A 23,376-nucleotide genomic window follows, 5' to 3' on the forward strand; every position below is an offset into this window, starting at 1 on the left:
CTGCTCGCTGCGCCATTTGTCGTGCGGGAGACCCTGCTTGCTGCGCCATTTGTTGTGCGCGGAGGCCTGCTTGCCGTGCCATTTTTCAGGCAGGGCGGCCTGTGGGGTCTCTACTCTCGCTCCCCACACAAGAACGCAGGATATAGTGAGGCCAAAAAGGAACACCCACGGAGCCATAGGTAGGGGAGTCATACCACTATGGTCTCACTGGAGGCTGGGCCCACCGGACATGCGACCTGCCTTCCGCCTTTCCGCTGACGGACCAACGACTCTCCTCCACTCTCTCGACCCTGTTCGTCTCCTCTCTTCCGCTCTCCTCTTCCGCTCTCCTTGGCTCCTCGGCAATCCTCGTCAGTCCTTGGCAGTCCTCGGCTCTCCTCCGTAGCCGCAGCAGTAATACCAGCAGCCAATCGGCTAACCGGCCACAGCCGAGCCAGCACCTTTCCATGTGAGGCCGAGAGCCTGTAAACTACTCTCTGGGGCTCTGTCCCCACAAGGACTTATTGGGTGGTGGGGTGGGAGAGAAAGCGTTGCAACCCAGTACATGCAGACATGGCAAGCCACACGGCCCTGTGTGCCAAAATGGAGACATATTTATAGAGAGGAAAAGGAAGTTAAGGAGAGGAGCAGTTACAACCATAGAGCTTCATTTTAAGCATAGAGTTCTTCCTGTAGGGTTCTTTCGATGCCATAGAGTGCAAGAACTCCTCCCATAAGCCCAACTCCTCCCACATACCCTCTGGACTGATCATGTTTGTTAAAGTCTGTCATAATTTTTATCACCCGCCATGATTCTATTACATTCACTCTGCTATAGCCAGTTGTGTTACCTGTAGTTCTCTAGAAATGCCCTATGGTTGTTGGTTTGTATTTCTCATTCCATAAGAAAATATGCTGTAAAACAGAAAAATATAGAGAAAGAGGACAAGAGAAAATATAGATTAGAATAAGAGGTCAGTTGGAATTAAAATGCACATGTGCAAACCATAGTTTGCAAAAGCAAGGTTGGAGTGAGTTGGTGAGTGAAACAAGGTTAAGGAAGTATTGGTGGTGTATATAGACTAATCTTTTTTTTTTTTTTTTTTTTTTTTAAGATTTTATTGGGGAAGGGGAACAGGACTTTATTGGGGAACAGTGTGTACTTCCAGGATTTTATGCAAGTCAAGTTGTTGTCCTATCAGTCTTAGTTGTGGAGGGCGCAGCTCAGCTCCAGGTCCAGTTGCCGTTGCCAGTTGCAGGGGGCGCAGCCCACCATCATTTGCGGGTGTCGAACTGGCAACCTTGTGGTTGAGAGGATGGGCTCCAACCAACGGAGCCATCTGGGAGGCAGCTCAGCTCAAGGTGCCGTGTTCAATCTTAGTTGCAGGGGGCAGAGCCCACCATCCTTTGCGGGACTCGAGGAGTTGAACCGGCAACCTTGTGGTTGAGAGCCCACTGGCCCATGTGGGAATCAAACCGGCAGCCTTCGGAGTTAGAAGCATGGAGCTCCAACCACCTGAGCTACCGGGCTTCCCTAGACTAATCTTTTAAGAACTTTGATTAAGATGGAGAGCAGAACCCAATTGAAAAATGGGCTGCGCTGGACTGGTGGCTCAGGTGGTTGGAGTGCCGTGCTACTAACGCCGAGGTTGCCGGTTCGATTCCCACATGGGCCAGTGAGCAGTGCCCTCCCCTCTACAGCTAAGATTGTGAACAACAGCTCTCCCTGGAGGTGGGCTGCCGTGCGTGAGCGCTGCCGTGCGTGAGCAGCCAGAGGTTGGCAACCGGAGGTTGGTGTGATCTGCTGTCAGCTGCTGAGTGTTGCTGTAGGCTACCGTGTGAGCCAGAGTGGGTGGGGAGGTGGAAGAAAGGGGAAAGAAAAAAAATTTGAAAAATGAGCTAAAGATCTGAATAGATATTTCTCCAAAGAAGATCTACAAATAGGCATGAAAAGATGCTAAGCATCATTATCCATTGAGAAAATGCATATCAAAACCACAGTGAGATACCACTTCACATCCACTAGCTGTAATAAAAAAGACAGGTAATTGGCCGGCCCCTGTGGCTCAGGTGGTTGGAGCTCCGTGCTCCTAACACTGAAGGCTGCTGGTTCGATTCTCATATGGGCCAGTGGGCTCTCAACCACAAGTTTGCTGGTTGAATTCCTCAACTCCTACAAGGAAGGGATGGTGGGCTGTGCCCCCTGCAACTAACAATGGCAACTGGACCCGGAGCTGAGCTGCGCCCTCCACAACTAAGATTGAAAGGACAACAACTTGACTTTGAAAAAGTCCTGGAAGTACACACTGTTCCCCAATAAAGTCCTGTTCCCCTTCCCCAATAAAATCTTTAAAAGGAAAAAAAAGATAGGTCATAATGTAGAATAATTAGACCCTTCATACAACTGGTGGGAATGTAAAATAGTGCAGCTTCTTTGGAAAACAGTTTGGCAGTTCCTTAAAAGGTTAAACACACGCCTAGGTATAACCCAAGAAATTAAAATGTATATCCACACTAAAACCTGTACACCGATATTCATAGCTGCATTGTTCATAATAGCCCCAAAGTGGAAACAACTCAAATATCCCTCAACTGATGAATGCATAAATAAATATTGTAGATACCCATACGATGGCATTTTATTCAGTAATAAAAAGGAATAGAGTACTGATACTTTCTATAAAGTGGCTGAACCTTGAAAACATTATGCTAGTAAAAGAAGTCACTCACAAAAGACCACATATATTATGCTCCCTTTTATGTGAAATGTCCAGAATAGGCAAATCCTTAGAGCTAGAAAGCAGATTAGTGGTTGCCTATGGCTGGGGGAAGGGGGATGGTTTGGGGAAAATGGTCAGTGACTAGTAATGAGTATTGGGTTTCTTTTTGGGGTAATTAAAATGTTCTAAAATTGATCGTGGTTAATGGTTGCACAACTCTGTGATTTAAATAGCTTTGCATTTATACTTTAAAGGGGTTAATTACATGGTATGTAAATTATATCTCAATAAAATTGTTATTTAAAAAAGATAGGGAGCAGAGGAATGAGGCAAAGGCTGGAAGAGGATGGGGGTAGTGTTGACAGAATTTTCTTAAAAATAGGAGATATGGGAGCAAAAATATAAAAGGAAATCATGATGAGTCAATGATCATCAATACTTGTTTTCCAAATATATATGTTCATATTCCTCTCCCTCCCACTCTGATCCTTTTGTTGTGGGCCTTATGTATTCAGCCTCTGATCCTTTTTTGTTGTTTTCGCTTCCTTTTGGAATGGCCTTTCTGTTCATTCGTTCACTCATCCTACATTCATTAAACAGCTCCTGCATTCTAGGCCTTGGGGTTAAGGCATGATAGTGGCCCTTTAAGAGCTCAGTCAAAACTGTCTTTCAACTACCCTTTAAGTTCAGCTGGAATATTACCTCTTCTATAAAGCTTCTCCAAATCCCTCCACCTCTCAGCCCCAAAGGGGACCTTTTTTCTCAGCCTTCATACTATTTTGTAGTTCATATATGGTATACATAATTTTGCATTGTATGAGAATCATTGAGGCAACTGTCTTATTTCATTGCTGGAGTGTAAACTCTGTAAAGGTTATTCAATTTATAAGTCTCCAAAACACCTGATACAGCACCTTAAGCCTATCTAGTAGATACTTTAAAAATATATCCTAATAAATGTATTCAGATAATGTTAGGCGTTAAATTAAGGTTAAACAAAAGAAGGCAGCATTGTGTTCTGTACAAATCATGAGATACGGAGTTAGAGAGATCTGAATTTAAATGTGCTTTTGTCACTTACTAGCTGCGTGACATACTTCCAAGTTTCTTAGGCTCTCTGACCTTGAGTTCTTTATCTTAAAGTACTTTACTGGATATACTTTACTGGATTGTTTTGAGGATCAGTAATATTTATATTTGTAATCACATGTCAGCATGTAAATAGACATTTCTTTTATCAAAAAAATCCTTTTTCTTGATGACACTTCTTACGGCTGCTGCCTTGTTTTTCTTCTTCTCTTTACAGTAATATATCTTGAAAGAGTTTATTCAGGAGTGTATATACTTGGTGTCTTCAGTTTATTTCCTTTCATTATTTTTTCTTTTATTTAATATATTATTATTTTTTCTTTATTTTTATTTTTATTTTTTTAATTTATTGGGGTGACAATTTTTAGTAAAATTCCATAGATTTCAGGTGTACAATTCTGTATTACATCATCTATAAATCCCATTGTGTGTTCACCACCCAGAATATATTATTTGATAGTATAAAAGATTACGTGTACTTAGAAAGCATAACATTAAGAGGAAGACCTGTAAACCCATCTTCCAACTCAAGAACTAGAATCATTGCCTATAAATTGCATGTCATTATGAGTTTCTCCCCATCCCATCTCCTACCTCCCCTCTAAAGGTAACACTCTCTTAAATTTTATATTTATCATTCTATTGCTTTTTAAAGAATATAGTTTAAAACCATGCTTAATTTGCTTGTTTATATTGTTCTAATATTATAGAACTAATTATTATACTTAATATTATTAGACGAGAAATTTTACAGGAGAGAAAAAATGAGGTACAGAGAGTTTGATAATCACATTGTTAGTGAATGGCCCAGCTGAGATTTGAACCCAAATAGTCTGGCTCCTCCTAATCTGTCCTTTCAACCACTACCATGTTGCCTTATTGCAATACATAGTCGTCTGGGGTTTTTCCCCCCACTCAATAATACATTTTCATGATTCATGTTTTATGCAGCTGTGGTTTATTCATTTTTCAATGCCATATAATATTTCATTTTGTGAGTATACCATAATTTATTTGTTTATCCATTCTCCTGCCAATGAGTTTTTGGATTGTTTCTGGGCTTGTCAGTTTGTTTTTGCTCTTCCTAATATTGCTGCTCTGAACATTCTCACATGTTTATGGCAACTTTGTGTAAGAATTCTTCTTGGGTTTTTATCTGGGAGTGGGATTGCTGAGTCATAGGCCTGTGAATGTTCACCTTAAAGACATAATGCTAACTTGCTTTCTCAGTGTACCAGACTTGTTTGTCAATAATGTGTAATTTTTACTGTAGATTTACATCTTCCCTACTGGTTGATAATGTCAGATGACTCTCATTCTTTCTTAAATCCAATCTAACTAGGCTTTTACTCCACCACTCCACCTGCTCTTATAAAGATCTACAATAACTTTCATATTCTTTTTTTAAATTAAATTAAATTTTATTTTTTATTGGGGAATATTGGGGAACACTGTTTCTCCAGGGCCCATCAGCTCAAAGTAGTTGTCCTTCAATTTAGCTGTGGAGGGGGCAGCTCAGCTCCAAGTCCAGTTGCCATTTTCAATCTTTAGTTGCAGGAGGCGCAGCCTACCATCCCATGTAGGAATTGAACTGGCATTGAGAGCCGTTCAACTGAGCCATTTGGCCATCCCTCCGGAAGCTCAGAGGCAGCTTGTTGTCTTCAATCTAGTTGTAGAGGGCGCAGCTCACTGGCCCATGTAGGAATTGAACCGGCAACCACTGTTGCTCAGAGCTCGTGCTCTAACCAACTGAGCCATCCAGCTACCCCAGAAGTTTTTTATTTTGATATAGTTCAGTTTATCTATTTTTTTCTTTTGTTGCCTATGCTTTTGGTGTCATATCTAAGAAGTTGTCAAATCCAATCTCATGAAACTTTTCCCCTGTGTTTTCTTCCAAGAGTTTTATAGTTTTAATTCTTATGTTTAGGTGTTTGATCCATTTTGAGTTAATTTTTGTATATAGTGTAAGGTAAGGGTCCAACTTCATTCTTTTGCGGGTGGATATCCAGTTTTCCTTATATCACTTGTTGAAAAAAACTGTTCTTTCCCCCTTGAATGAGGAAGCAAAAAATGCATAGGTTTTAAATCGGACATCATCCTGAGTTGTGTGATGAAATTGCACATGCTCCAGCTCTGTCCTGCCTGGTACATGAATCATTCGTCCAGCATCTCCACGCTGTTTACGCTACCTGGCCGTTAGTCACTCGGTAGGCCTCTCGGTTATCACATCGACTGTCTCCCTATCACAGTGCTTGTGTTCAAGTAACCCCCTATTTTACTCAATAATGGCCCCAAAGTGCACGAGTAGTGATGCTGGCAATTCAGATTAAGGCAAAGAGAAACCGTAAAGAGCTTCTTTTAAGTGAAGAAGTGAAAGTTGCTCGATTTAGTAAGAAAAGAAGAAAAATCGGAGGTAGCTAAGATCTATAGTAAGAATGAATCTTCTATCTGTAAAACTGTGAAGAAGGTAAAAGAAGTTTGTGCCAGTCTTGTTGTCGCACCTCAAACTGCAAAAGTGACAGCCACAGTGAGTGTTAAGTGCTTTGTTAAAATGAAAAAAAAAAAGAAAAAAAAAAGATGGAAAATGCATTAAATTTGTGGGTGGAAGATCTGAACAGAAAACGTGTTCTGATTGATGGCAACATGTTGTGCCAGAAAGCAGTGAGCCTATACAAAGATTTTAGCAAGGGATCCCCTGAAATGAGTGACACCAAGCCGTTCACTGAAAGTAAGGGATGGTTATACAGATTCAAAAATAGGTTTGGACTGAAAAATATAAAAATTACTGGAGAAACAGAGAGAGACCACATTCACGTGACTTTATTACAGTATATTGTTATAATTATTCTATTACTAGTTATTGTTATTAACCTCTTACTGTGCCTAATTTATAAATTAAACTTTATAATAGGAATGCGTGTATAGGAAAAAACAGTATATATATAGGGTTTGGTACTATCCACAGTTTCAAGTATCCACTGGGGGTCTTGGAACGTATCTCCTGCAGATAGGGGGGAATTACTATATTTTCTATTGTTTAATCTTTGAGTTTTACTTTCTGGGATATTTCTTTTATCTTGTTTTTCTTCTAGCCCTTCTATGGATATTTTTAATATCTACTATCGTAATTTTAATTTCCAAGAACTTTTTTTTGTCTCTGTATATTCCTTTTTTATTGAATTTTGTTTTTGCTTCATAGATGAAATATTTTTGTTTAAATTTCTTGAGACTCTTAATTCTTACTAAGTTTTCTTCTGTCTTGTCTCTTTTTCTTTTGAGTTCCTTTTTTGGTTTTCTGTTTGTTTTGGTCATTGACTTCAGAGGTTTTCCTTAAATGTCTCATGATTTTTGGCTGTTTGAGTGGAAGGCTTTAAAAAAACAAATGGCAGCCCTGTTGGTATGGGAAAACCTTACCAAATGGTGGACTTCTCTATAGGTGATCAAGCTGTTGTATGGGGAGAGAGCTGAATGTCATCGTTTATAAAGCTGTTCTATTGGGCTGGTCAGTTGCCCCAAAGGGAAATCCTCCAATCTCTTAGGAGGGTGGGGATGGAGAAATGACTGTGGGTATTACTTCATCCTCATGTTTTCAGTTTAGTACTTGTCCCACTCAGCTGTGCTTAGTGGCTATGAATCCAGAGTCCCTCTGGTGCAATCTACCGAAAGAATAAACTAGTTTTCTTCTTATTATGGGGGGTGGGGGGATGGAAGTAGGGCAGTGGTAGCCTGATTGTGTGGTTAACAACCCTGTCTTTTTAGGTACTTGGTGCCTCTAATTTCTGAGCCTTTCTGGAATTTTAGAGGAGAATCACCTTGCTCCTTGTTTTCTTCCTATTAGGTTTTAGCTTGCTTTTCTTTTCTAAGTTGTATATCATGTATCCATCTGATATCCAGCTTCTAAAATGTTGGGATGTGTTATCTGTTTTCTTTGTCCTGGGAGGTTTATATCTTTTTTATACTTTTATAATAATTTTGGTGGGATTTGGGAGGCTTTAGAGATAATTACATATAAGGAGTGACAATTAAGTTCGCAAACTTATCCTAGAAAAAGTGCTATATACCTCATTGCTGAATATCACTACGGTCACCTTCGAAGTACTCCCCTTGGGAAGCTATGCACAGATGCCAGCACCTAGTCCACCCTTCAAAGCAATTTTGGAACTCTTTCTGGAATGGCCATCAGAGCTGTAGTCATATCATATTTGATGTCCTGAATTTCATCAAAATGTCTTCCTTTCAATATTTCCTTTATCTTCAGGTAAAGAAGTCATTGGGGGCCAGATCAGGTGAGTAGGGAGGGTGTTCCAATATAGTTATTTGTTTACTGGCTAAAAACTCCCTCACAGACAGTGTCGTGTGAGCTGGTGCATTGTCGTGATGCAAGAGCTCCTTCGGGGACCATTTTAGCGCACACCTTTCTCCTGCCAAGATTTTCAGTTAAGATTTTCCCACTGTTTCTCTATCGATGTTTACTTGGTCTGCTGTGCTTCTCACAGTCAGCCGATGATTTTGATGCACAATTTGACGAAGTTTTGCAATGTTTTTGTCAGTTCTGCTCGTTACTGGCTGCGCTGACCTCTCTTCATCAGTGACACATTCTCTCCCCTCAGAAAAACGTTTAATCCATTTGTACACTGCCGTTTTCTTCATGGCATTCTTCCCATAAACTTGGACTGACATGTCCCTGATTTCACTTCCACTCTTGCCAAGTGTAACAAGAAATTTAATGTTTGTTCGTTACTCTAATTCAAGTTCAGACGTTCTCACGATGGCACACAAAAACACGCAACAACAATAACGAATGCCACTCGGCAAGATACCACCACATGTCGACATGAACACAGCTCTGAGACACTGATATACCAAGGTTATGAAATCTTACTGAGCTGTTTGTACAGTGCTGCCAATGTAAGTGCACGGTAGCAAGTTCGCGAACTTAATTGTTGAGTAGGGGTTGTCAGAGTGGGAACCCTTGTCTTGTTTCTGACCTTAGAAGAAAAGCTTTCAACCTTTCACCATTGAGTATGATAGCTGTGGGCTTGTTATATATGGCTTTTATTATTTTGAGGTGTGTTCCTCCTATACCCAATTTGTTGAGCATTTTTATCATGAAAGGATGTTGAATTTTGTTGGTTGCTCTTTCTGCATCTATTGAGATGATCATGTGATTTTTTTGTCTTTGAGTCTATTAATGTGGTATATCATATTTATTGATTTGTGTATGTTGAACCATCTTTGCGTCCCAGGGATAAATTTGACTTGATCATGGTGCATGATCTTTTTAATGTGATGTTGAATTTATTTTGCTAATGTTTTGTTGAGAATTTTTTCATCTATATTCATCAGGGATTTTGGTCTGTTGTTTTCTTGTAGTGTCCTTATCTGGCTTTGGTATCAGGGTAATGCTGGCCTTGTAAAGTGAATTTGGGAGTGTTCCCTCCTCTTCAATTTTCTGCAAGAGTTTGAGAAGAATTTGTGTTAATTCTCTTTCAGATCCTTGGTAGAATTCACCCATGAAACTGTCTGGTCCCAGGCTTTTCTTTGTTGGGAAGTGTTTGATTGCTGATTCATTCTTCTTACTTGTTATTAGTCTGTTAAGATTTTCTGTTTTATTTTTCATGATTAAGACTGCATAGGTTGTATCTTACTAAGACTTTATGCTTTTATTTTAGATTTTCCATTTTGGTGACATATAATTATTCATAGCAACCTCTTGTGGTTATTTCTGTGGTATCAGTTGTAATGAATGTTTTATCTTCCATTTATAATTTTATTTGGGTCCTCTCTTTTTCTTGGTAAGTCTAGCTAAAAGTTTGTCCATTTTGTTTATCTTTTAAAAAAACCAACACTTAGTTTTGTTGATCTTTTCTATTGTTTTTCTATCTCTATTTCATTTATTTCTGCTCCAATCTTTAATCTTCTTTTTTCCTTCTATCTTTGGGCTTAATTTGTTCTTCCTTTTCTAGTTCTTTGAGGTTGTTTATTTGAGATTTTTTTCCCTTAAGGTAGCCATTTATCACTACAAACTTCCCTCTTAGAGCAGCTTTTGCTGTATCCCATAAGTTTTGGTGTGTTGTGTTTCTATTTTTGTTTGTTTCAGGATGTTTTAAAAATTTCATATTTGACCTATAGGTTGTTCAGGAGTGTGTTGTTTAATTTCCACATATCTGAATTTTCCAGTTTTCCTCCTGTTAACTGATTTCTAGTTTTATACCATTTTGGTCAGAAAAGATACTTGGTGTGATTTTAGTATTTTTAAATTTGCTGAGACTTGTTTTGTGACCCAGCATAGGTTCTGTCCTGGAGAATGTACCATGTGCACTTGAGAAGAATGTATATTTTGTTGCTTTTGGATACAATATTCTGTTAGGTCCATTTGTTCTAAAGTATAGTTCAAGTCCAACGTTTACATATTGATTTTCTGGTCTGGGTGATCTATCCATTGTTAAAAGAAGGATATTGAAGTCACCTACTCTTACTGTATTGTTGTCTATTTCTCCCTTCAGATCCGCTAGTATTTGCTTAATATATCCAGGAGCTCTGATAATGGATGTATGTATATTTATAAATGTTATATCCTCATGATGAATTGACCACTTCATCATTATGTAACAACTTTCTTTGTCTATTGTTAAATTATTTTTACTTAAAGTCTATTTTTTTCCTGATATAAGTATAGTTATCTTTGCTTTCTTTTGGTTTCCATTTATGTGGAATATCGTTTTTCAACCCTTCACTTTGTTTCTATATGTGTCCTTGTAGCTGAAATGAGTCTTTTGTAGGCAGTATATAGTTGGATCTTGTTTTTTATGTGTTCAGCGACTCTGTGCCTTTTTAATCTATTTACATTTAAAATAATTATCACTATGTAAGAACTTATTATTGTCATCTTGTTAATTGTTTTCTGGCTGTCTTGTAATCCCTTTCTTCCTCTCCGCTGTCTTCATTTATGAATTGATGATTTTCCATAGTGGTATACAGGCATACTTTGTATTATTGTGTTTTGCTTTATTGTACTTTGCAGATATTGTATTTTTTTTAACAAATTGAAGGTTTGTGGCAACCATCCATCAAGCAAGTCTATCGGTGCCATTTTTTCCAACATTTGCTCACTTCCTGTCTCTGTGCCACACTTTGGTACTTCTTGCAATATTTCAAACCTTTTCATTATTATTATATTTGTTATGGTGATCAGTGATTTTTGATGTTACTATTGTAATTATTTTGGGGGTGCCACAAACTGTACCCATATAAGACAGCAAACTTCATCAATGAATGTTATATGTGTTCTGACTTCTCCACCCACCAGCCATTCCCCCATCTCTCTCCCTTTCCTCTGGCCTCCCTATTCCCTGAGACACAACAATATTGAAATTAGGCCAATTAATAACTCTACAGTGACCTCCAAGTTCAAGTGAAAGGAAGAATCACACGTCTCTCACTTTAAATCAGAAGGTGAAAATAATTAAGCTTAGTGCGGAAGGCATGTCAAAAGTTGAAATAGGCTGAAAGCTAGGCCTCTTGCACCAAACAGTTAGCCAACTTGTGAATGCAAATTAAAAGTACTACTTCAGTGAACACATGAATGATAAAAAACGAAACAGCCTGATTGCTGATATGGAGAAAGTTTTAGTGGTCTGGACAGAAGATTAAACCACCCACAACATTCTCTTAAGCCAAAACCTAATCTAGAGCAGGCCCTAACTCTTCAATTCTGTGAAGGCTGAGAGAGATGAAAAGCTGTAGAATAAAAGTTTGAAGCTAGTAGAGATTGGTTCATGAGGTTTAAAGAAAGGAGCTGTCTCCGTAACATAAAAGTACAAGATGCAGCAGTAGGTGCTGATGTAGAAGCTGCAGCAAGTGATCCAGAGGATGTAGCTACGATAATTAATTAATGAGGTGGATACACTAAACAACAGATTTTCAATGTAGACAAAACAGCCTTATAGTAGAAGAAGACACCATCTGGGACTTTCATAGCTAGAGAGAAATTAATGCCTGACTTTAAAGGGCAGGCTGACTCTCTTGTTAGGGGCTAATGCAGCTGGTGACTTTAAGTTGAAACAAATGCTCATTTACCATTCCACAAATTCTAGGGCCCTTTAAGAAGATTTATGCTAAATCTACTCTGCCTGTGCTCTATAAATGAAACAACAAAGCCTGATGACAGAATATCTGTTTGCAACATCGTTTACTGAAAATTTTAAGCCCACTGTTGAGACCTATTGCACAGAAAAAAAGATTCCTTTCGAAATATTACTGCTTATTGACAATGCATCTGGTCACCCAAGAGCTCTGATGGAGATGTACAAGGAGATTAATGTTGGTTTCATGGCTACTAACACAACATCCTTCTGCAGCCCATGGGCCAAGGAGTAATTTTGACTTTCAAGTCTTACTATTTAATAGTAAGAAACACATTTTGTAAGTCTATCGTTGCCATAGTTAGTGATTCTTCTGATGGATCTGGGCAAAGTAAATTGAAAACCTGGAAAGGATTCACCGTTCTGTATGCCATTAAGAACATTCGTAATTCATGGGAAGAGTCAAAATATCAACATTAATAGGAGTTTGGAAGAAGTTGAATCCAACCCTCACAGATGACTATGAGATGTTTAAGACTTCAGTGGAGGAAGTAACTGCAGATGTGGAGAAAGCAAGAGAACTAGAATTAGAAGTGGAGCCTGAAGATGGGACTGAATTGCTGCATCTCATGATAAAACTTCAACGGATGTGAAGTTGGATAAGTTCTTACGGATAAGCAAAAAAGTGGTTTCTTGATATGGAATCTACCCCTGGTGAAGATGCTGTGAAGATTGTTGAAATGACAAAGGCTTTAGAATATTACATAAGTTTAGTTGATTAAGCAGCAGCAGGTTTTGAGAGGATTGACTCCATTTTGAAAGAAGATTGTGGATAAAATGCTGTCAAGCAGCATTACATGCTACAGAGAACTCATTCATGAAAAGAAGAGTCAATTGATGCAGCAAACTTCATGTTGTCTTATTTTAAGAAATTGCCATATCCATCCCAACTTTCAGCAACCACCTCCTGAGCAGTCAGCAGCCATCAACATCAAGGGAAGAGCCTCTCCCAGCCAAAAGATAGGACACACTGAAGGCTCACATGATGGTTAGCGTTTTCAGCAATAAAGTATTTTTTAATTAAGGTATGTACAGTAGCTTTTTTAGACATAATGCTATTATTGCACACTTAATAGACTGCGCATAGTGTGAACATAAGTTTTTTTGTTGTTTTTTGGGTTTTTTAAAAAAGATTTTATTGGGGAAGGGGAACAGGACTTTATTGGGGAACAGTGTGTATTTCCAGGCCTTTTTTCTAAGTCAAGTTGTTGTCCTTTCAATCTTAGTTGTGGAGGGTGCCGTTCAGCTTCAAGTTGTTGTCCTTTCAGTCTTAGTTGTGTTGGGCGCAGCTCAGCTCCAGGTCTAGTTGCCGTTTTCTAGTTGCAGGGGGCATAGCCCACCATCCCTTGCGGGAGTCGAACCGGCAACCTCATGGTTGAGAGGATGTGCTCCAACCAACTGAGCTATCCAGGAGGCAGCTCAGCTCAAGGTGCTGTGTTCAATCTTAGTTGCAGGGGGCGGAGCCCACCATCCCTTGCGGGACTCGAGGAGTTGAACCGGCAACCTTGTGGTTGAGAACCCACTGGCCCATGTGGGAATCGAACCAGCAGCCTTCGGAGTTAGGAGCATGGAGGTCTAACAGCCTGAGCCACCGGGCCGGCCCCTGAACATAAGTTTTATATACATTTGGGAAACCGAAACATTTGTGTGACCCACTGTATTGTGATATTAGGTTTATTATTGTTGTGGTCTAGAACTGCACCGTGGTATCTCCAAGGTCTGCCTGTATTGATAAACGTGGGGAAATACCTGCTTCAACATATTTAACCCAAGTAAAGATTTTTATTTTGCAATTTGCTAAAGGTCAGAGACATGAAATATAAGGGGCACATTTCACATTAATTAAGATTCTTTGGAGGGAAAATTTCCCCTTTGATAATCATGGTTCTCTTTTTCTTCTGTTACTAATCCAGTCCCTTACCACCATCACCACCAGAAAGAGAGAGAGAGAGGGAAAGAAACCTGTAGATGAAAACTAGCATTTTAAAATAATTCCAAATAGATTTATACTATCAAATGTTTTAAGCCAAGGAAGAACTGGAATATTACTGTGATATAGTAAAATGCATTCTATTATAGGTGATTATGCAAATTTAGAGTATGATAAACCAAATATAAACAAACACTAGAAGCTTGATTAGAGCATAAGGCTATAAAATATGCCATGAATGAATGGATCCATGTTCCAGCCAGCCTGGTGTTTTGTCTCTAACAGAAGTTCCTAAAAAATGTGTAGCAGGGTCTGGTTGCCTGTCCTCGTATCGGTTGTGAAAGATTAGAGATGTTTCACCCCCAATTCCGGGTTTCCTTGACCATAATGTGTCTATTGTTAATTTATTTAAACCTTTAAAACTTGTAAATAACTTATGACTAAACCCCTATTAGTATTACAAAAAAATTTATTTTTTACTACCTGACATGGTAAGTAGTATTTCATTTTATTTGTCTAAGTTCACAATAATTTTCAAGCTCTTGCAGGTATTTGCAGCTCTCATATTCTATAGTTTTTTACATAATCTATGTTCAACTCATTTATACTTCATGAATTGCTAAATTTTTATTATTTCCTCTTCATCATTTTTGAATGGAACCCAGATTTTATTAGTCTTGTCTCATTACACAGTTTACTTAAGAGGCGTACATTGTGTTCTCTAGCATCTGTATGAAAAAACATTCCACTATAATAAAGTACCTTTTTTTGATACCTTAACAAGCTTATTCTGGCCTCTCATTATTCCTGAAGAATAGGTAGAACAGTTATGTGTTTACATATTCTATGGCAGAGAGGAATTCCTTTAGTTTTTTTTTTTTTAACTGTCTATTGAGTTCATTGCTGTTAAAGTTTGGAATCATTTTTTCCAAGAGGTCAGGATCTTCCTTATTCTCCAACATCTAAATATATAATCATTTTGACCTTCTGTTCCTCATGTCTCCCTGCAGCCATATGTGTCATTGTCTCAGCAGATGGCACCACCTAGTCCAAATAACAGTACCCCTAACAGTAACAGTGGGAGCAATGGAAATGACCAGCTGAGCAAAACCAACCTGTACATCCGGGGATTGCAACCAGGCACTACTGACCAGGACCTTGTCAAGTTGTGTCAGTCGTAAGTTGGGGTATGTGTGGGTAGGCTTCCAGGGACAGTACAGATTTGGTGATACTGGCTTTTTGCCAGATACTCTTATTCTGAAATGCAATATTATTTTGCTTCTACTCCATAGTCATAAGGTTTCTCAACAGCCTCTCTTAAAGAGATACTACCTGCTACTAATATATGAAACCTTTACGTGTTTCTTTGAGGAAAGCCAGGATACGGCTGGCCTTTGAAGCTTAGTATATGACTTTGTTTCCAGCGGGTATCTAGAACTGATGGTCTAAGTGGAAAGATTCCTGTCCTTACGCCTTGAATAGAAATGTTCAGCATCTCCAAAGATACTGATTAGAAGGCAGTGAGAGCCAGTAGTGGGAATAGAAGAAAATGGGACTAGCCAATTGAACTGTATACTTAGGAGAGTTTCTGCAGCTAGAGATATTCCCAGTGAACTAGAGGAGTCCTCAAATTAGTGGATAGAGAAGAAGGTAGAGAAAGAGGCTGTCACTCTGCCTCTACCCCCTAAAGATTTTTTGGGTTCTTCAGCCTAGATTTGCGTCATGAGATGGAGATAGCTATTGTGGAATTAGCCCAATAAGGAATGCCGGAAAAATTGCAAAAGTGCAGAAATGCTAGCACCATTCCATTTGGCAGAAAAATGTGTGTTTCAAACAATACAGTTGGGGGGAATGATTAGAGGAAGAAGTCGGGGGGGTGGGATGGGGACATTAATGGGGAGCAGGGAAATTTAATTTGGGTAAGTGAATGGTAGAAAGAGAAATAGCAACCTTAGACTGTGTAAATTTACCATGTTTTTAAGCTTTGTTTTGAAGTATAACAAGTGTACACAAAAGTGCAAAAATCGTAAGTGTATGTACAACAGTGAATATTCACGGGTGAAATAGAACATTACCAGCTCTTCAGAATGTTACCCCCTCTCAGGTACTGTCTCCTCCCCACCCCCAAAGGCATCTACTTGAATATGAACAGTGTTGCTATGAACCTGTACATGTCTTTTGTGCATGTGTGTACACATTTACAAGTATGTTGGGTCTACACCTAGGAGTAAAATTTCTGACTCATAGGATATACATTTGTTCAGCTTTTGTAGATGCTACTAAACAATTTTCTGAAGTGGTTAAACTAATTCCAACTCCCACAACAGTATAGTAAGTTCTAGTGTTCCAAATCCTGGAGAGGCAGAATATTTTGCCCCCAAAATGTAGTCGTATAAGGCATCAGATGTCCTCTATAAATCCCTTACTCTTCTGAGGTAGTAAGTAGTTTGTTTGGTCCACGCAAATCATATGGATTTTTGCTAGCACTAGGCCACACAAACTCAATCTCTAAAGGCTAGGTGTACGTACAAAAATGGTTCGTTTACTTCAGCTTACTTTATAGAAAGGTATTTAAATGGAACTTTGTCTAGGACTAGTAATATTTTGGGGGAATGGAAATTGGCAGAAATGTTGGTTTATCAGGAAAAAGAGTGTCATATCAGTCTAGTTCCTTGATTTTTTTCTTCTTTTTTTTTTAAAGTTTTTTTTTTTTTTTTTTTAAGATTTTATTGGGGAAGGGGAACAGGACTTTATTGGGGAACAGTGTGTACTTCCAGGACTTTATTTTTTTCCCAAGTCAAATTGTTATCCTTTCAATCTTAGTTGTGGAGGGTGCCGTTCAGCTTCAAGTTGTTGTCCTTTCAGTCTTAGTTGTGGAGGGCGCAGCTCAGCTCCAGGTCCAGTTGCTGTTACTAGATGCAGGGGGCATAGCCCACCATCCCTTGCGGGAGTCGAACCGGCAACCTCATGGTTGAGAGGATGTGCTCCAACCAACTGAGCCATCCAGGAGCTCAGCGGCAGCTCAGCTCAAGGTGCCGTGTTCAATCTTAGTTGCAGGGGGCAGAGCCCACCATCCCTTGTAGGACTCGGAGTTGAACCAGCAACCTTGTGGTTGAGAGCCCACTGGCCCATGTGGGAATCGAACCAGCAGCCTTCGGAGATAGGAGCATGGAGCTCCAACCACCTGAGCTACCCGGCCGGCCCTAGTTCCTTGATTTCTGCACCTCGTGTTTCTTGTCCTAAATATGTGCTACAAAAATCCTCTCATTTTACAAGACAGAGAAAAAACTCAATTCTACTTCATTATACTTGTAGACTTTCATTTTGCCCTTTCCAACCGTTGCCTTACCTTCCGCTGTGTCTGAAGGGATGAAAATAGTCAGGGTCAGCATGTAGGATGGATGTAAGGAGCCCAATACGGGACTATGGAGAAGTAGGAATGAGGCAGGGAAAGAATAGGTGCTACATGAGTAATGATGAAAGGGAGGCTGAGAAGAACAGGTGGGTAGAACCCTCTTGAGGCTTTGAGCTGCGAGTTAAACCTTTCTAGAAAGGGTGTTTCATATGCAAAGAAGGACTTCTTGCCTTTGTCCCAGTTTTCTCTGTTGGGGAAATAAAAGTTACTGGATCCTAAGCCCTGATGGGCAGGAAGGAGAGGCATGGAGCCTGGGACTGGAACTCCTGGTTTCTTGGAGGGGCTCCTTCTTCCGAGGAGGAAGCAGCAGCAAACCCAGCTGTTGCCAGCTGCTGTGGAAATTCTGAGCTCAAAGTCTCAGGCTGCTCAGACCACAGCAGGCTCCACCCTGGGGCCTTGGGAGGGATAGCAGCATGTGTGTCCTCTGGCCTAGTCTCATGAATCCCTTCCTTTGCCTAAATTTGGGAAAGAATCCAAGTATGTAGCCCTGAAGGGCTAGGGTCACCACATTCAAGTACCATCCCCCCACCCCCCATCCCATTTGAATGTGTTCTTTTCCCAGCCTCTAGGGCATTGCTTAGCTTATTCTCTCTAATTCATTGGGTCGCAGAAGCCCCGCTAAGAAAGTCAGTGAGAGGCCGCCAAGGAGTGAAACAAATACATCAATCACCCTATGTTCTCTAGGGATGAGAGGAGAGGTAGAAAAAATTGGTTGTTTGGGGTATTGGTCTCAAATTCAGTCCCTGCCAACTGTTTTCAGTTAAATCTTGTACTTCTGACTTTGTTAGTGATTTCTGTTCTGTTTCTTTAATATTTTCACCCTCCTTGAGTGGAATGTAGCGACTTCTTTCTAGTGCAGCACTTCTAATATACTCCCTGACCTGTGATATTCCACTGCTCAACTTTGGGGAACTCTGCTGCTAAAGTATAGTTTTAAAAAAAGTTGAAAAACATGACTCTCATACAAATATAGGTGAGCACATGCCAAAGATTTATTTTACTCATTAATGAAGGAACCAGGAGGATGGTAAAATGGGTTCGAAGAGCATTTGAAGGACTAAGTATTTACAGGTACTGAGAAGATGATGCAATTAGATTGCTAGGTTACATACAAAACTGGTTTATATTCTATAGGAAATAAAAGTTATCTTTTCCATTGTATCGAAATTATATGCATTTCTACTGGTTAAAAATCTACAAGTTAATATGTATCTTCACAAATTTTGGGCCCCAGTTGGTAGTAAAGAGTAAGTTAAACAAAGGAACATCCTGCTAGATAATGAAATATACCTTAAAGGGGACCATTAGACTATGTTCCCAAATGACATTGAAAGGATGTACAGTCCTCACGTTGCCTTATCACCAAGTTTTAGATAATTCCCTTAACACTGGTGTTGTGCTGCTCTTGTGCCCACTCTCCTCCGAACACACTCAAATCTTGACCATGAAAAATAGAAGTCTTAGAATACAGTAAAGCAAGAGAGAGAAATTTGCAGTAGATTAAAATTGAGGTCCCTTGAATATAATAATAACAGCTCAGAATTTTCCAGTGTTTACCATGTGGTAGATATTAGTGCTTCATATTCATAAACTCATTTCATATTCCCAGCAATCCTGTCTCTTTGACATTTGATGAGACTGAGGCACAGAAAGGTTGTCCAACATCCCACATAGCTACAAAGTGGCAGAACCAGGATTGGAACAAAAGCAGTTTGACTCAGGTTGACCTTCAATCGGGGGCAGCAGAGGGGTAGGGAATGAAGTGTCTGTAGGTTTGTCATAGGAGGAATGGTATTTGTCCTAAAGAAGATAAGTAATATCAAGGATTATTTTTAGTCCTCAAGGAATTCTAGCATGAGCTCTGCCCTTACACACTGTGCTAGGTGGACATCGCCAAGCTGTTTTCCCCAAAAGACAGTAGTCTCTTTCCAAGTGGTATCTGTTTTAGTGGGAGAAGAAGAGAGATATATGTTGGTACTGTAAGGACTACTACAGTTACCTTATTTCTTGTAGGTACCTTTGGGGAATACATTTCTATGATAAGTGTGACGTTTAAATTCAATTCTTCTTTGTCTTTATTAAGGTTTGAGTAGGATCAGTTGTCCTAGTGGGAGTGGAGAAAGGACATGGATTCATCCAGATGTCTCAGTCTCTGTCCTTTTCTGAATCCCTGCCCCAAGGTCATCACTTTATGTTTCCTTCTCCCTTAGATATGGCAAGATTGTCTCCACTAAAGCCATCCTGGATAAGACTACAAACAAATGCAAAGGTGAGAATACCTGCTCTTGCTGATGGAGAGCAGCTGTGAGTGAGGCCATCCCTGTCTCTGCCCTTTACTGCTGAAAGGCCAGAGAGGAGTCTCTAAAGTTTTCAGGCTGAAAAGCCTAGCAGATATTTAGATTCTTTAGTGACCAGATAACTAGAGCTGAAAATGCTATTTTGGGGACCCAAAGCTAGAAGCCCGCACAGAGAGTCTTTGAGTCCTTTGGGCTTACTTTAGACCTCATGTTTCCCTGGATTGGATGGTGGAATGGTGGATATGGATAGGTGAGGTTATCTCTCCTTAGGAAAGCATTGTAAATTCTTTTTGGTGGTGGTGGGGGGATGATTTGGTAGTATTATTTTGTGGATGAATATTTTGTTGGGGTTTTGAGCAGTTCTAGGAGGGGGTGGAAAGTAGAAGGAGGGGAGAGGTATGTAGGTTGGGGCGGGGAGGGGCTTCTTCCTTCCAGCAGGTGTCTGCCTGCAATGAAAAAGCTGTGCTCCCTACATGCCTAACATTTCTGGGGTGTGGCTAGAAAAGAGGAAGGGGTTCTTCTAGAATTGGGGGGAGGCTGTGGTTTATGAAAAGAGCCAAGTTCCTGAAACCTCAGATTTCTTAAGGGGGAGGGAGAAAGGCAAGGACACCACAACCACCTCGTTACCCGTGGCATTCTTAGCTGTAAAGGAGACCACATCTCACAGGGTTTGAGGGGCACATGGGTAACTACCTGAAACCTTTAACTTCTCTTTTCTCCCTACCTCTTCTATCACGCGGATTATAACTCCTCTTCTGTCTCCTGCAAAGCTGGGCCTCCTTCCTCCCTTACACTCCCACTGCCTAGTGATGCTGTTTCCCTGTTCCAGGCTATGGCTTTGTGGACTTTGACAGTCCTTCAGCTGCACAGAAAGCTGTAACAGCCCTGAAAGCCAGTGGTGTACAGGCACAGATGGCAAAGGTAAGGGTACCACCCCTTGTCTATTCCTCCGAGGGGTTGGTCCAGTTCAAGGCCCCCAGAGGGTTTAAGAACCATTAACTTGATGGGCAAGGGCCATCTGCGCGGCTTGGTGACTATATCTGGTCAAAGACAGTCTGGGCCAGGCCCCCAGTGAGCACCCCTTGGCAGCTAGAGGAAGATGGTGTTCAGAATCTGTGGCAAGGAGCTCTGTCAACTCTTTTCTTCTCATCAAGTATTATAAGCAGGCAAGAAGGTCAGCAGACGTCTTCCCTTGCCCCTGCTGTTTCCCCTTCCCCACCCTGGCCTCTCACTTCCATACCACACAGCCGGTGGTAGTTTTGCAACATTCTCTGAAGAAGCCAGCTGTGCATCTCAGAAGTTCAGAAGGGTGCGCTGCAGCTCCCAGCGCTGTCCCCTGGGGAGGGGGAGAGGAAGAGGGAAGCCACAGCCAGGAAGGAGACTGTCTCTCCTTCTCAGCTCTGTCTCGAGCTTTCATTTTGATCTAGACAGCTAGGAAACTAGAGGCTTTTCTCTCCCTTCTTCTCTTAGGTGGGAATTGTCCCCTTGCTTTTGTGAAGTCATTGTGAATACTCTGTGTAGAGCAATGAGGCAGGTCTATCAGCCACCTTTTCTTTAACAGTTAAAGAAAATGGAAGCCCTGAAGGGAAAGGCAGAGAGCGATTAAGGTTGCTGGTGACCCACAGTCTAGAGCAGAGTGACTGCTTATAAAATTCTTACAACTACAGCTGTGGGAAGTTATAGCCATTGTGTACGTTCTGCCCACTGGAAGGGCTCTCCCAGCGCTTCTTTCTGAAGAAAAGCCCTCTGGCAGTAGAGTGCAGGAGTCTTCTGAGTTCCTTTGAGACTAGAACTTTCAGGGCTCCGTAGTGACCCAGTAAGCTATACATGTGTCCCTGAGTGCAGCCCCCAGCACACTGCCTTCCCTTTCCCCTTCTCCCTCTTCCTGCTTTTCCTCCATCAGGGAGTGAACAGGCATTCCTACACAGAGGAGTCTGCTGTGGCCGGAAGAGGGGGGGAGGGAGGATTACTCAAAACAATCCAGCCAGGGAACCAGGCAGTCCATGAGAATCCAGCCTCTGGGACAGGCTGTTGCAGGGAGGGGGCAGGGCTGCGCGGCCTAGTTCTTAAAGAGACAGGCAAAACTTTACCAATGACTTGTATTGTGGGCTTGTACAGCACTTGTAATAGGAAATCTGCCTTTTTTTTTTTTTGCCAGGATTCAATATACAACCCAGGGTAGTGGGACTAGGTGTTACAAATAGTTGTTAAGATTCTCTTTGTTTACGTGGCACCCTTCCTACTATAACTTTTCTGAAATATCATTTTGTGGATGAGGGCTGAAGGTGGGAGACGGATAACAGATGTGAGCTTCATTTTCTCACTTTTATTTTCATAGCAACAGGAGCAGGACCCCACAAATTTATACATATCAAACCTCCCACTGTCAATGGATGAGCAAGAACTGGAGGGAATGTTGAAGCCCTTTGGCCAGGTTATCTCCACTCGAATCCTTCGAGACACCAGTGGGACCAGCAGAGGGGTTGGCTTTGCAAGGTGAGTGGTGCCAGGAATAGAAAATGAGGTTAATAAAGAATGTCACTTAGAAAGTCACTAAAAAAATCCATACCACCCCCCCCCCCAAAGGGACCAAACTATAGCCAGAAGTACTTGATGGTAAATCAAAAGTTCACTTAATTATAGGTCCCAATACTTAACATGTGCCCCCAAATCTTTATTCTTTCCCCATTACTTCCTGCTACTCTAGCCTTTCCTTTGATCCAGACCCAATCAGAATAAACTAATTCCATATCTTATAGTTTACTGAGTAGTTTCTGATCTTATTATTTGATTTAATCATTACAGCAACCCTGTGCAATAAATATTAATTCTTCATTTGATTGATAAGGAGACAAAGTTTCCCAATATGAAGTGTTTTGCCCGAGGTGTCACAGGAGTGGGTGGTAGAGCAGAGCCCTACTCCTTCTGGCTTCAAGATCAGTTAGGACGAAGTACAAGTTTGGGTCTACATTTTCAGATCTATTGAGAAACTTAGATTCTAGCACCAACTTGGCCACTAACTGCCCACGTGGTATCAGACCTTTATGAGCCTGGGTTTACTCTGTGAAGTAGAGATTGATTTGGATGAGTGATTTCCTAGAGCTGCACAGCTCTCTGGGTGCCCTCCTCCGAGCTTAGGTGTCGCTGTAGAGCCGCAGCTTCCTCTAGCCCACTTAAGAAATGTTCCTGCTTTTATTTATCTTAAGATTTTGTTTGAAAGGGGATTCTGTTGCCTTTTTGTAAAATTTGAAAACGACTAGACTACAGGATCTGAAGATCCCTTTTTGTTTTAAATATCTTGTCTGATCCAAGAACACTCTCTTACTTGGAATGTTTTAGACCTTGGAAAGCGGAAAGGGCTTCTCTAGCCAACTCAATCTTGGTAGTGCCACCTGCTGGCCATCCCACGGATAACTAAGGGGAGTTCCTAGGTTTGTGGTCATCGACTTTTTTTCTCTCCCACACTCTCTTCAAGCAGAGGTTCCTAACCTTTTTCAGATCATAGCACCATAGTTGTCTTGTTAATTTTTTGCCCTAGACCAAACAAATGCTTAACAGTTCAATTTATTAAGTAATTAAATGGTCTAAACAACTCAAAAAGCGTTCATATCCTAACAATTTTTGTAGCTATTTGAAAAAATACTTGAAAGAGAAAATATGTTTATTTCATCCTTAAATAACTATACTTACTAATGGATGTGTACCTGTTCGACACTGTACAACTACTCAAACCTTGGAATCAAATTGGACGTTTACACCCTCATTTCCTGTTACACATTGATTTTCTTATGGTACTTGCTTT

General features: G+C 40.6%; 1 protein-coding gene across 5 annotated transcripts in view; it reads left to right on the plus strand.

Moving 5' to 3' along the window:
* The window catches only part of RBMS2 (RNA binding motif single stranded interacting protein 2), a 46,052-nt gene that overhangs the window by 6,941 nt on the left and 15,735 nt on the right, over positions 1-23,376 (plus strand). For all 5 annotated transcript variants that reach the window (XM_088800091.1, XM_088800094.1, XM_088800087.1 and 2 more), the window contains 4 exons: positions 14,873-15,039; positions 19,488-19,546; positions 20,404-20,495; positions 21,913-22,070. In XM_088800091.1, coding sequence (XP_088656217.1) covers positions 14,897-15,039; positions 19,488-19,546; positions 20,404-20,495; positions 21,913-22,070 — 452 coding nt within the window. In that variant the 5' untranslated portion in view covers positions 14,873-14,896. The remainder of the gene's footprint in view (positions 1-14,872; positions 15,040-19,487; positions 19,547-20,403; positions 20,496-21,912; positions 22,071-23,376) is intronic.

The sequence above is a fragment of the Rhinolophus sinicus genome, chromosome 1 (assembly GCF_057876585.1).
Source record: "Rhinolophus sinicus isolate RSI-liver-muscle chromosome 1, RSI-T2T, whole genome shotgun sequence".
In the NCBI taxonomy this organism is placed as follows: Eukaryota; Metazoa; Chordata; class Mammalia; order Chiroptera; family Rhinolophidae; genus Rhinolophus; species Rhinolophus sinicus.